The 15,864-nt window shown below is 33.6% G+C and overlaps 1 protein-coding gene across 1 annotated transcript in view; it reads right to left on the reverse strand.

The window, feature by feature from the left end:
- LOC128179717 (prominin-1-A-like) overlaps positions 1–13,639 on the reverse strand; it is a 31,869-nt gene extending 18,230 nt beyond the window's left edge. Inside the window, 5 exon segments of the mRNA XM_052847257.1 lie at positions 662–782; positions 5,045–5,256; positions 9,478–9,539; positions 10,218–10,607; positions 13,587–13,639. Of these exon segments, the coding sequence (XP_052703217.1) occupies positions 662–782; positions 5,045–5,256; positions 9,478–9,539; positions 10,218–10,494 (672 nt within the window). The 5' untranslated portion in view covers positions 10,495–10,607; positions 13,587–13,639.
- Between the last annotated feature and the right edge of the window lie 2,225 nt (positions 13,640–15,864).

A 15,864-nucleotide genomic window follows, 5' to 3' on the forward strand; every position in this document is an offset into this window, starting at 1 on the left:
TTAAGCCTGCTGGAAGATGAGGAATTCAACAGAAACGTTTGTCAGCTAAGCTGTCAATACAAACTACTGTAAGTTGGTCTAATTCCTTGGTGTTAAAATTTCACAATTTCTCAAAAAGTACCGATCAAAAGGGTTTTAATTTCATGCTGCAAGATAATAAGAACCATTTTAACTAGAGCTTCCACTTAAATTTGGATAGTTGTGTCAATCTATTTCATTGTTGCCATTGGCCACTCAGCTTTCACATTTGCTCTTTGAAATTATTATATATATAACAAGATTTGTCTGGCCTTTGAGCTAAGGCTATGCAATCTTAAAATGCATATTTCACTTGAAACCAGCATCATTTTTAACTTGTTTTGATGCAAGAAAAAGATAGCTCCATCCTATTGAAAGTCAAAGGTCTTGTTAAAATGGTGTATATCGCAAACATGGTAAAATTAAAACCATCCTGATTATTAATAACGCCAATCTACAGTATGTTCAACTTAATGCATATCAATATTTTGTGTCTTTTCCTGCAACACAAACTGCTTTAAACTGTTTCTAGAGCACTGAGAGAGAGGTGCTTTACAAATATCTATATTTTTACACTTTGTCAATGAGTAAAAAGAAAGGAATTTTTTTTTAAGGTGTTGTGTTGTCTGTATGGATAGCCAACCTTGACAACATTTGAAGCGTAGGTGGTCAGATCATCCATGTTGGAGACGACGACGTCATCAAAATTGTTCAGTGCAGTAGACATCTGGTCATTAGACAGGTACACACATATCATTCCAGCCCTACAAAACAGAACAAGAATAGAATTCCTGGGTCCCCCGCCGGTCAAGCAGTGTACTAGTATACTGTATATGAAATTGCAATATTTTGCAAACATTCAGGGTTGTTCCAGAATTAAATGCAGTGTGGGGAAGTTGGGAGGAATATTTTTTTACCCCCACCACCCATTTTTTTTTCTATTTTTCCTGTTGCAAATATATCCAAAATACTACAATCTAAAAGAACTTGACCAAAGTATTAGTGGTATAAACATTTGGTGTAAATTTAATGAAAATCCGTCAAAATTTGTAGCCATGAGAGCGCTTACAAGGTCACAAAGTCCCATAACTCCAACAAAAAGTATCAACCAATGCTGATTTTCGAACTTGACCAAGGTAATAGTGGTATAAATATTTGGTATAAATTTAATGAAAATCTGTCAAAATTTGTAGGCATGATAGCGCTTACAAAAAAGTGTGATGAATCCATCAAATTTTGTAGGCATGAGAGCGCTTACAAGGTCAATTTTTGGATAAAACAGAGTCATTATTATGGTCAAAGTCCCATAACTCCAACAAAAAGTATCGACCAATGCTGATTTTCAAACTTGACCAAAGTATTAGTGGTATAAACATTTGGTGTAAATTTAATGAAAATACGTCAAAATTTGTAGGCATGAAAGTGCTTACAAGGTCACAAAGTCCCATAACTCCAACAAAAAGTATCAACCAATGCTGATTTTCAAACTTGACCAAGGTAATAGTGGTATAAACATTTGGTATAAATTTAATTAAAATCCATCAAAATTTGTAGGCATGAGAGCGCTTACAAAAAAGTGTGACGGACGGAAACACGGACGCACGGACACATGGACGGACGGACGCCCGGCATTTCTATGTCCCCGCTCCGCGTTGCGGCGGGGGACAATTAGACAGATACACACATATCATTCCAGCACTACAAAACAGAGAATTAGACAGGTACACACATATCACTCTGTCATAAAGAGCATTGGTAGCAAACATGACATAATTATATTACAAAAAGGTTCTGTTGGGCGTATGAACTATGGAGAGAACCCATAACTATCCAAGAGTTAAGTATCAATAGCTATGACAGTTCAGACTCTATAGTATATATTAAATCAACATCACATTGATTTACCAGGTAATGACATTTAGTATTACATGTTCTACATATAAGTAATTAACTCATTAACTTTCAATTTGTACTGGGTCCTGTATATCTGTACCAGGCCCACTAGTAAAATGTATCCAAACTTGTTTATATTCCTACACAAAATCATGTTATTCATGAATTAATAATTCATGGACTTGCCTCTACTACAGGATTATGTACCAGACCTAGTTTTGCATGCATCAGATTTACCAATAGAATTGCATGTACCAGACCCAAATATAGGATTGCATGTACCAGACCCAAATATAGGATTGCATGTACCAGACCTAAATATAGGATTGCATGTACCAGACCTAAATATAGGATTGCATGTACCAGACCCAAATATAGGATTGCATGTACCAGACCCAAATATAGGATTGCATGTACCAGACCCAAATATAGGATTGCATGTACCAGACCTAAATATAGGATTGCATGTACCAGACCTAAATATAGGATTGCATGTACCAGACCTAAATATAGGATTGCATGTACCAGACCTAAATATAGGATTGCATGTACCAGACCCAAATATAGGATTGCATGTACCAGACCCAAATATAGGATTGCATGTACCAGACCCAAATATAGGATTGCATGTACCAGACCCAAATATAGGATTGCATGTACCAGACCTAAATATAGGATTGCATGTACCAGACCCAAATATAGGATTGCATGTACCAGACCTTCTTAGTTCTAATTGGATTGCAAGTACCAGTCCATTAATTTTATAAGATTGCAGGTAGCAGACCTAATAAGATTGCAAGTACCAGAAACACTAATAGCATTGCAAGTACCAGACCTACCTACAGGATTGCAAGTACCTAGTTGACTTATAGGATTGCATGTATCATTACTTATAGGATTGCATAAAACAGATCCACTACTAAATTCTAATTATAGTAACTCATTAATTTGCCAAAAGTATTTTTCCTGATCTAACCTAATAATACAATGTATCAGTTATTACTACTTAAGGACCATGTCCACTGCAGTAGACCCACTAATAGTACCATGTACCAGACTCACTCATACTTGGTCATGTTACGCTTTATTATAAAGTGACTTTATCAATATCTCAATCCCCAATCGACCACTCAACCACTGAGCCCTTTACCAGGCCAAAGAACCTCCAATGTTCTCCATAGCTCACAAGGTGGTACAAACAACTGATGACATCAGTATTACTTCCTGTTTAAGACGCTCCACTCAGAAATAATTACCTTAATTGTCAATTCTTCCTTTTATAATCAATAGAAAGGTATTGATTCTGTCATCATTGTTCAGGGAATGAGAGAACAAAATGATTTCTTTTTACACCTGAATGCCTACCTGTCTATACCTGACTGAACTATCATCAATTATTCATAGTCGATACCATGCAGGCATGTTTTTTACCTGAAGATTTTGTTTTATACTCAAGCAAAAATGCATAATTACAAGACTAATTCGTTTTAGCACAACAAAATACATGAATATATACTGCTGACCAAGTTTAATAAAATCCTACTCGTTTAAAGAACTACATGTATCATTGGTGTATCATGAGTGTTATAATTTAAACCATTGGTTTTGCTGTAGTGTATACCAGTGGTCTTGACATTTGACATGTTTGAAAGAAATTCAGAAAAACGTTGTCTTGCTTCAAGTAATACAGAGTAATTAGATTTTTTAAATGTCACAACTTTAATGTAAATACAGTCTGGACTATACTGAATAAACAGATCTTGACTTAATATAATTATAAACCTAAAAACAATTCATTGAAGTAATTTAAAAATGAAGAAAAGTATTTCAAATATAAATTTCATTTTGATTTTAATGTTTTCCTTGTAGATATTATTAAATGTTCTAGATCATATAGCTCAAAAGGCAAAAGAATAAAAAAAAACTGTAACAAAAGTTGACTTTTAAAGTACACATTAACTTATTAAATTGTGTGCGTACTTTAACTGAGGGTTACTAATTTATCACACGTCTAGGAAATAATGCTTGACAAACTTATAATAAAGATAGTAGCATTTACTAAAATATGTTGAATCATTTACCAAAATATGTTGAATCATTTACTAAAAAATGTTATATTATAGTGAAACCCAATTTTTTTTCACTTGGGCACACCAAAATCAGAATTGCGTGACATTCTCTTCATCTCTGTCACACAGAATGATATCCCTAGATCTAAAAGCTTTGTACAGGTTGACCTCACCTCCAATTAGTCGTACAGAAAGTAAAACCTAAATTGATTTTTATTATGTTATACAGTAAACTGATGTTGCTTGCCTGGAAATCCCCTTGTCAATGGTTTTCAGCTGTTGTAAATTTTATAATATTATTTTAAGTGTTTGTAATATCATTATTGTACGTAACAAGTTTGTCCCCATCCTTAATTGGAGCAACTTTAATGATTTTGTTGTGTACACCTGGGTTGTCTCTAAAAATTGAAGTAGAAGGGAGAAATAAAAAAGTAGAAGGGGATCTGAAGGTCTTGCTTACAGCTAGATTGTGTTTGAAATGCAATAATAGCTGGGTAATTACGTCACTTTAGGCGGGGGAATTCCCCCCCCCCCCCCCCCTCCCGGGTCTAAGAGACAACCCTGGTACACAGTATTATATACACAAACAGTAAACAGTGTACTTGAATTATTTTAAAAAGCACTACAAGGTCTTCATTTACGGCCAGTGAATCTCTATCTAGGTTATTAAATGCATGCATGATTTTAAGTAAATCTGAATTATCAGTTCATTCAACATTAAGGAATCTTTTTTGTTGTGATGAGGTATTGCATTAGAGATGAACTTGTGAGCAGATAGCGATTTCTACACAATCTAAAATATGTGCCTGAATTAATTACGTCCTGATTGGATGTAGGCTTGATACTAGTACACACTTCAGATGAATGATCCGACTGAATTCAGCACTCCCATGATAACCTTGTCAGCATACTTTAATAGAACATTCAGGGCAACAATTAACATCAATGTACTTGTTGTAATGCATGTTATGTAGGGCAAAAAAGAGATGTGTCTGTCCAATACATCCTCACTTATCCCGTGAATGCTATCAGGACAAGGATATCGAAGGCAAAACTACACCTACCCGGTAAATGCTATCAGGACAAACAGAATGATGGCAAATGTTCTTCTTTTGCAGTCAGCCTTAACATCTTCATTGTGTTGCATCATTTTCCCTCCACAGTTGCTACAGCAACATCGACAGCAACAGAAGCACAGTCCAATCAGAGGGAAGATGAAAATGAAGAGGAAGCCGATGATGATACAGGCTCCATATCCTCCAAACTGCTGCAGATACTGAAACATATACCAAAAGATGTCATACTGTAACAGATATTATGTCATACATTACTGTAACAGGTATAAAAGGATGTCATACTGAAACAGATATCTAAGATGTCATACTGAAGCAGATATCTAAGATGTCATACTGTATCAGTTATCATAAGATTTCATAATGTCTTAGATGCCATACTGTCACAAATTTCATAAAAGGTCATACTGTAACAGATACCATATTTCATACATTACTGTAACAGATATCATAATATTTCATTACTCAACAGATATCAAAAGTTGTCAAACTGTAACAGATATCATAATACATCTATAGTAATAAAACCAGACATATCCTCCAAATAGATTTTGTGCAAAATAAGGAAACTAGTACAAGATATAGTATATATATTATCAGATTTAATGCGATACCTTTGTGACACCTTTGGTGTGATATTTACAATAGTGTCACAATCAATTCATTCAGCTACATCAAGCATAAACAATACATACTGCCTGTGTTTAACTTTTTGATTAGTCAACTCTTTTCTTAGATGAATTAAATTACTTATGCAGAATTATGCAATGCCAGAGCTTAAATGGATTTCTCAGAACAGCTTTGGCCCGACCATTATTGACTCTCCCCTTGTATTCAAATGATATGCAATACTTTCTGTTTCTCTCCCTACCCTCAGGCTCTCTCTTGCTCTCTGTCTGTCTGTCTCTCTCTCTCCACACTCACTGTAAGCAGGCGTTTAGCCATGGTCCAGAGTACGCATTAGCTTTTTCATAAATGGGTGAATATTGTACATGGTTTGCGACAATGGCGTTAAACAAAATGTAAAGTTGCATGTACTCTACCTTTATTTCATGTATATAAATGTATTATGTACATGTATTACCTACTACTATGTACTTACATTCGAATTAATTGAGATGAATTTTCAATTTCTACACCTTTCAATCAGCAATAGAAAGTCAATAAACAAATTGAATAATATGAATCAAAGAACTTGGGACGAAAATGGAAGTTGCAAAGGGGTATATACATGTACGTAGAACTGAGCTATCTTCGCTAGGCGAGTATCCCATTTGTTTATGCTACTTTTACCCTATAACATTATTTTTAAATAATCTATACCCCAATGTCCTCGTAAATTTTACCACAGATGGCATTTCTTCACTTGTCACTAAAAACAGAACAAACTTATAGTGACACATTTAACCCCATAGTACTTCTTTGATTGCATCATATCCATTGGCTAAATTCAAACTTTTAGAGGGTGAATGAGAAGTTTTCCACTTCATTTACCCAGGGTTGTCTCTAAAAAGTGAAGTAGAAGGAAGAAATAAAAAAATAGAAGGGGGTCTGGGGGTCTTGCTTATAGCTACATTGTGTTTGAAATGCAATTACATGTATAATTGTTGGGTAATTAAGGCATTATAGGCGGGGGAATTCCAATATCATGTATATGCACATCTTCTTATTTTCCAAAGTATATCATACATGTCTTTGTTAATGTGAAACCAACCAATAAATTAATAATCAAATATACGTGAAATCCATGAATAAATTCCAATAGAAAAATGATAAATCCTGCAATTTGAAACTCACATCAAACTGATTTAATCTAAAGTTTTTGAATGTGTTGACTTTAAATTTAATAGTTCTGAATAAACACTAGTCTACCTCCTTTGCAGTAAAAATTACATTTTAAAATTTAAAGCAATTAAGACTTGATCCAAATATATGCTAAATAAATGTGCTTCCAATTATATATTGAATGGATTGATAACAAAAAATGACATGCATTTTAAATTTGATTTTATACAAGGAAGCTAAAAATTTGTAAACTTAGGAGTGCCAGGAGTCAATAACAAGAGGCCCAAAGGGCCACATCGCTCACCTGAGCACCACTGGCTTTATATGGGCGTTCAAAGGATATTGTGCCATATGGCCCCTCGGTAGATTCACCAAAAATGAATATCTGAATTTTACACTTATTTTTTGCAAATACTTAATCTTTGACATATTTACCTTTATGGAATACTATTTTTACCGAAAATAAGATCATATGCAATATAAATAAGTAAATTTTCAGTTCGTGTTCACAGTTAACTTCCAGTTCCCTTAAAGTTTATTTTAGCCCCCCAACCCCCCCCCCCCCCAATCACTTTATTAAACGATTAAAATACATGAAAGCATAAAGGTACATTTTCTCCCTCCACTACTTACTAGTCATTGTATTTTATTTTTAAAAATCCTATATGTGAAAGAAGAAAAGTGTACCTCAATGCATCAGAATGAATGTGCTCAATTCTTCAAATTAACATTGAAAAATTTAATTGGCCTTCTCTATTATAAACGATTGTCGTTTACCAGGCATGAATTCATTTCGTATGACGTTTCATATCCTTACTCACTTGACTGATGAATAAATTTAACTGAAAAAATGTTGTCACATATGTTAAAGAGCTATAATTCAAATTAATGTATTGGCAGGCATGTTGCACTATTGTACTAAGGCCCACCCATTATTTTCATCTTTATTAAAAAACAACAAATGTCTACAAACAAAGATGATTTACTGTTGCAAATTTTTTTTAGGAACAACGATAATGCTTTTATCCTCATAATAAAAATGTGTCAGGACTATGAAAACTGTTTAAAAGACGTCGTTTTTATTTACTTGTGTTCGAAAAACTATAAAAAAATTTGTGTAGATTTTATGCAATTCATGGTTTAAGAAGGTGCACTGGAAAGTAGTTACAGCATATCATCCTTTTAGCAAGACATTTCTATTGATCAACCAAAATTTCAGCGTCAATCGTAGAATTATAAGCAAGATACATAGCTAGGTCTGAGTTATGTTTCTGTTCACATGAGTTTATTACATTCAACTTAAAGGGGCATGGTCACGATTTTGGTCCAAAATTATTTTTTTTTTATTTTAATGTTTACAATGCTCTAGAAAGGCATTTTTAATAGGCAACCAAAATTTGAGTGTCATCTGATGAGTTATAGGCGAGTTACAGAGCTTATAATTATTCGCTATGTAAACAAAGCGTTTGTTTACATTTTGAATGTTGGAGTGAAAATTCCAGTTTTAGACCTAAAATGAATGTGTTTATCGTTAGGAACTGTTTATATATGCTTAAAATGAATAATAAGACAGACAAACCAGCTTTAAAAGATTTTTTAATGGTATATTGAACCTATGTAAACAAAAACAGGGCACGAGCCTTGTTTACATTACGAAGAATTGTAAGCCCTGTATCTTGCTTAAAACTCAACGATTGGCACCCAAATTTCATTTGATCATTAGAAATGCATTCCTAAAGCATTGCAAATAATAGAAACAGAGAAATAAAATTTGACCAAAATCGTGACCATGCCCCTTTAAGATTTTTAAACTTGGTATTTCCTATTCAGCATAGCATAGGTAATTAAGATCATATCTTCCGGTAAAAAATAGTGTAATATATATTTCCTAGCTATTCTAGCAGTTAAACTTAATGGGATGTTATGTTATGGGAAAAAACCAACCAATCTCTGAAAATTATAAAACTCAGTCTTTATTCATAATTTATAACAAATCCATGATATAATGTTCTTAATAACTTCCCCATGAACCTATGAAAAATTAATAAGAAATGTTTCCTTGAAAACTATTTTAACGATTCTACAGTCTACATGACGACAATTATGTAATATTGCTCTCCGTCAGAAACTTTACAAGGTTTAAGGAATAAGACAAGTTTTATAAATCTTGATATTTTTGTCATTTCACGCTTACAATAAAAATTCCTTTTACATAAAAAAATTGGAGCTCATATTTATTCAAGACTCAGTTCACTCAACATCCATTTTCCACATTATAAAACAGTGATCGATGTATTGTTAACCAGGTACTCAAAGCTAGGCAGAAGTCTTAAATTGTATTTAAAGAATCTAATAGCACATAAATCATAACTTACATCTTTAATCCTATTATTAACATGACTAATGTACTATGATATCATCAAATTTGATAAACTGCATCACAGTAATAGTTCCCTATAGATGTAAACTATATATTTATATAGAACACAGTAAGTCTTCCTGTTTTTAGTGTGCTACTTTAACAATATATTGTAGTGCAGAGAAGTACCCTATTAATGCCTAAATGGCCATTAATGGGATAAAAACCGCTCCAATACCCTTAAGCAAAACGCCACTGAAATACCCTTAAGCACACTTACATTCATGTAGTTTGCAGTTATGTCAGTCATAAGAGTCCCATCAATTGCTTTCTCCATCAAATCTGCAAAAGAAAACAATTGCATCATGTCGCATTTCTAACATACCCAAATGTAGACTTTGCGGTGGTATGAGACACCTGTCGATATTAATGTGGATAAAAAACACTTTAATCAAAATACTTTTACAGGTTTAAAATTTTCAAATTTTACAATATTTGACCCAAAAATGCTTTAAAAGAATTTTTGGAAAGGTAAAAATTATTAAAGCCCCAGCAGGATTCAAACTGCACGATAATTTACAGATTCAAAGTTAATGCTCAGACGCTCTAACCCATTTTGCTAAACTGTTAGGTAACAATTTAGAGAAAGAAAAATTTCATAAAATCATTCTTGATTTTCTTTGTTTATTTCAATAGTTATACATACGTCACACTATGGAAGTGTCCCATAACACCTTAATGTCTAAATACACAACTAAATTTTCACTTTTTATTCTCTTTTCAGTATCTTAAATATATATCTACAGATTAAGCATTTTTAAATTTTCCAAGAATTTTGGGGTTTTCTACAATGTATCAATTCCCAGCAATGACAGCATTGGTAATTTAATAATCATAATAACTTAATATATTTAAATATGAAATAAAAATATGAAGAGTGCCATATTTTGACTGCTTTACATTTGGTAATGTGATTATGCATATACATTGTACATGTACCAAGATTATTAAGATACTTACCCCATGGAACTCCTAAAGGAAACACCGCCCCGTTAATAAAAGCCTTGGCAAAATTGTTGAGGGGTGCCAGCCCTGAGGAATCGTATTCGATATCCCCTGTTTTGTATGAATCAAAGCTAGGCAGTGGAGCCCATTTGATAGAACTGTTAGCATTGGCTGTGTTTCCCCCGGAATCTGTGAGGGTTGCTGGAGTTAATACTGGATCATCACAGTATCCCCAATTAATCCAAGCCAACAGGATTACTATTCCTGTCCAATGTCTGACCACTCTCCCCATGGTTAATCCACTAAATCCAATGTCTATATGTATAGCCTTCACGATGTCACATGTTTCATCACAGTATTTCTAATTAGGTTCTCTCAGAAATGATCACAGATGCCTTGATTTACCTGAAAATAACGAAAACAAAAAAATCAATACCAGGTAGGAGCTATGCATCCTCTCCTCCTCACCGAGGCTGGTGTAGTCACCTTATAATTTGAAATCAATCAGATAGTGCCTGGAAACACAATCAACAAGTGCCAGGGAAGTCCCCATGTATTCTCTGAATCACACCGACTGAAACAAGAACATTTACTAGACATTTATTACATACAGAATATTAACTGACTGGTACTTAAACCAATGTTCTCAGAATCTCTCCTCATGTAGATTAAATCCCATATTCATATACTTGTAGTAGGTACTGTGCATTAGATCAGTCTTTTGATACAAACTGAATGTATAGGTAAAGTAGAAGGTGTACAATTCTGACCACATAACACTACTTCTTGCATCAAAGAAGGTCTTTACCATGATTACCTGTGTATTCAATCTTGTGTATAGGAAAGACAAACCATATTTACACTTACTGTAACTGCACTGTTGAGGTTTTTCCTCAATAAAATGAGTCAATTTCAGTTATCCGTTGTCATGCGTAAGAAATATATTCAATTTTAAAAATTGAATCAGTCATCTGATATTGTGTAACCTCAAGATCTAGAACTTTAGTCTCGAATCCATTTAATGAATAATGCATTAAATTAGCATTTCATTATTGTGATCATTATATTGTGTAAACAAGCTTATCTTTTAAAAAGAATGATGAGCTAGCGCTGTAGCCATCATATTTTTTAAAAGCAAGGAAGCAGATTTCTAACACATTGGTTTAAATTTCTGAATCGATTAATTAACAATAGGAAGGCACAGCGGTGTACTGGAATTGTGCTGGAGAGGGGTCTCAATTTGGAATTGTGAACCTAGAGTGGGCTTCACATCGGCAATAGCATAGCTCACTGACTGTGCCTTAATCATTATGCATCTACTGTAACTTTAATTTCGAGGTGAAAATTTTCAAGAACCATTGGTACTGTTATATAGCAATCATGTCTTCTCGGGCTTTTCCCGCAAGCTTGGAAAACATAACCCAAGTTGTTTTCCGAGCTTGAAGGATTGCAAGATTTTTTTTGATTTTTTTTTTGGAAGGGGGGGTGGGGGGATGTTAGTGGATTTCAAAGGTTCCAAGAGAGGGGGATTGTATTGTGACAGGGGCACTCTTCTGGAGTTGTTCTGAATACTTACTGATCACTATAGTGATTGGAAATTGAAGAAAGATCATAATTTAGTTATCTGCAATAATCATACATAGGAAAATCATTCAAAATATTTCAACAATGATATATGCATTTTAGCCTTAGCTACATGTACATTCATCCACTAGAATGAAGAACGTCCAGTTTTTCTTCCTTGATTAATTGGTGGGTATGAATTAAACATTTTCTCAAGATAATAGATTAGAATGGTCTTTGACATAATATTATGTTATTATTTTGTGTATTTGAATAAAATATTTCAAATAATTAATTTCACGGGTGTTTCATATAAAAAATTCCTTTTAAAAGTAAAACATACTTTGACTAAGCTGTAGGTCTGTAGCTCCCGGTCTGAAAAAATTTGAATGGACGACCTGGGAGCTACAGTGCCTCCCATAGTAAAAAACTGCAATTTACGGCGCACAAAAAATTGCACTAGTATTGGACTGAAGAACTTTTTTGTTTTGAGAAATATTTTTTGTTTTGAGAAATCTTTTAAATCTTTAAATTTTTTTTGACAAAAATTGGCCGAGAACACATACTGATATTTTTTAAGAATCGATTCAGAATTATCTCCTCTGTTTTTGTGTTGAGTATGATTAATTTCGTCTGAATCGTTTAAAAGTTTGGAGCATAGTTTTGAAATGCATTTCTCGGTTAAAATGTGCATTTTACTATATATTTCATTGAAATGGCATTGCTTGATTTTATTAATGACACTGTATTTGAAACACGATAACCTTATTACCGCGCAGACGAATCTTAAATAAATTTTAGAAATAAAACAATAAAACCTATGGATCACGTGGACAAATTTTCAAGGTAGGTTTTCTCACAAGCAGGTAAACCCGCGAGCTACCTTAAGCTATTCAGAGTAGCTTCATTTAGCTATTTTGTCATACATTTTTCTTAAATGTGTAATTATTTCAGTATGTATAAAAAATCGCACTTTAGTGCAGTGATATAATTTTCAACTTTGAACTGTTCTGTTAACAATGCATGTAAAGATTACTCATAAGTTTGCGTCTCCTTAAGAGACTTTGCACTAAAAGTTTTGGGGCAACTGATTCATGATCGCACAGTTATACTTCTTGAATGAAATATAAAGGAGGTCAGTCATGGTAATTGGTAAACAAGATAATTGATTGGTAATAATTTATCACAATGAGAAGAAATCATACTTATCCATGCCTCATTGCACACAATGTGGTGAACAGTTACCCAAACAATGGAAATATATTTTTTCCTTAAAAGTGTTTAAAAGCTGCAGTGTTAAAACTATCTTTAATTTGGATCAAGTTTATAACGGTCAAAGGTGCAAATATGAGTATAGCAAGTTAATTGCGATTTTTCGTCCATTTCTTACAATAAATATTTTCTTCAAAAACTGCATATAAATTGCTTTATTAAGCTATTTTGAATAGCTTTATAAAGCTATAAAGCTTTTTCAAGCTACATAGTACATACAGTATATATTGTAGCTAAATCAAGAGATTGTACTGGACCTGCATACCGTGACCAAGCTACGCTCAGGTCACCCCGGGTCCGTAGAACATCTGTCATTTTACCAATATAACATTCTATCTAGGTTGTTACTAGCTGCAGGTCTGTAGCTCCCAGTCTGAAAAAATTCGGATAGACGACCTGCTACAGATCTGCAGCTAGGTTGTTACGAACTTGCAGATAGATTTTTTTTGCATGAGCAGATGAGTTATAATAACAGTATACAATGTTGTTCAAAACCCATATAGACTAAAAACAATGCAGCCTCAACCTGTAGAAACACCAAAGTTTTACCTGGCGGAACACATTCACATAACGCTTATCGGATTGGGTTTCATCTTCTCGCGCGTCGTTGGATTCACCAACTAAATGAAAGAACCAAAACAAAAAAAACAGATTCCAAAAATTCCCGGATAATAAAACTTCCCTGATTTTAATTTTTAGAGACGATTGACTTAACTCGTTATTACGAGTTAGAATCTCGTCATATATAACGGGTAAGTTTCTCATTATAACGAGTTAAATAGTGTCTCGTATTTAACGAGTTTTAAAAAAAATATTTTTTTTAAATTGGCGGATCGGGGGGGGGGGGGGGGGGGGGGGGGGAGGGGGGAGGGGGTCGGAACCTCCCCTTTCTCTGGGACAAATGATTTTTTTTAAAAACGTTTAATGCCCATTTAAAGGCAATTTTCCTCATTTATAATGGAAATACTGGAATTATCTCAAATAAATGCTTTTAAAATTGCTTATTTCAAGAATTTCGTTAATTTTGTTCTTATATGAAAAAAAACCCTATCGATTTTTTTTTATCGAAATAAAGCACATTGTACTCCCCTTCAGCATCTGGTGTTTACTACATTGAGTAAACATGTGGAAAATTAAAGAAAAAATACATAAAATTAAGCAGTATCGCTAAAAACACAACGTCTACAATGTATTTTCTACTCTATAGATTCCTTTTCTTTAAAAATGATTTTACATGTAGTTCATACAGTGTTGAATTGACAAGCCATCGAATAAAACGACGTTCAAGTACGAGTACATGCATTCGTTTTACTTTAAATTAACTTATATTAAGTAATTAAAATAGATGAGTTTTACTTCGTTTCATACGAAAAATGCAAAGAAAATTACATGACCCGCTTATGCGGATTATGCTATTTTTCTGGAATGCTAGCTACTTTCATACCCACATGAAACACAAAAGAAAGCCTTTTTTTGGTTTCCGAAAATCGGAAATTCTGTTACAAAAACACCGTGTAAAGGGTTTATATGTAAACCATTATGAAAATGCCCAACTTTTCAAAACTTTTCTAAATATGATCGCACTATACTAGTGTCGGATGATGTAGCGCACCCATTACAGAGGTCACATCAAGTTCCCTGGGACGACAATTGCCTATCCTATCATTTAGACCTTTGTTGAAGAAGGCAATAGGTAGAAATCAAAATCGATTAATAGTTCAGAATTTAAAAACATCAAAGACAAAAAAGATTAACAAAATATCCATTTTTAATATAGTTTGTCGTAATTAGCCTGAGTTATTTTTTGTTTCTTAGTGTTTCTTTTCTGTCAAGCATAGAGGCACTTTCTCATTGCTGGAGACGGGTTTCTTGAGGTTAGATATTATGCAAATCTTCCTTACCTAAACCAAAACGGCAAAACGCTCAATAATGCAGTGCACTCTGCTGTTGAAATAGATGTGAAATAGATAGTGATAAGATAAATGTTTATTAAATACAGATGTATACGCACGGAAAACGTTAAAAAAAAATCCTCGTTTTTTGACAAATAATGAATTTTGCACATATGGGTTTTCATCAAATGGACCCCCCCCCCACCTTTTCAAAATTGCTGGATCCGCCTCTAATAAGCCTATTTGGCTAAGAGCAAGGTTTTATATTCATAATCTTTTTCGCAGGAAACGCGTTCCAAAGTAGAAATAATCGTGATAACTATATTTTTTATTCCTTTTTATGCATGAACAGCAGTGAAGTTCACCTGGCTGTCAAAATGAAAACGGGAGAGGGCGATCTACAGTTATGTACGGAATTTGTGCCAATCCCAATTGTAAATTATGTTCAATCAAATCAATTAAAACGGCGCTACGTGTTCCGACCTTCACACTGACAGACTAAAAATAGTCATGACAAACTGAATCAGCAGATTAACGGAATATGAGATGGTGTTTATACAAACAGGCCCTCGAAACTATGTACCGACCATACTTAGGTTGCAAATCCCCCACAACGGATAGATTTAAAGAAACTTATTGTGATACTATTCAACCATAACAATGTAATGATCAACAACATCCCTATTATGGAGCTTTAAGTAAATTTGTGCAACTTCTAGAGCTACATTAACAAAATTTAGGTCATTCTAGATTTTAAGTCATTGCAAATTGTATAAGAATATACGTAAGTAGACTGAGTCTGCTAAATGTCTTAAACCATGATCAAATGTAAGGTAGCCCAAAGTTAATTCTATATTTAAAGTCATCTTCAAAATACCAAACCTACTTGTAAGAGGGAGGGCGATGTAATTAAAACAAACAAAATTTCAAAAAAG

The sequence above is a fragment of the Crassostrea angulata genome, chromosome 4 (genome assembly GCF_025612915.1).
Source record: "Crassostrea angulata isolate pt1a10 chromosome 4, ASM2561291v2, whole genome shotgun sequence".
Lineage (NCBI taxonomy): Eukaryota > Metazoa > Mollusca > Bivalvia > Ostreida > Ostreidae > Magallana > Magallana angulata.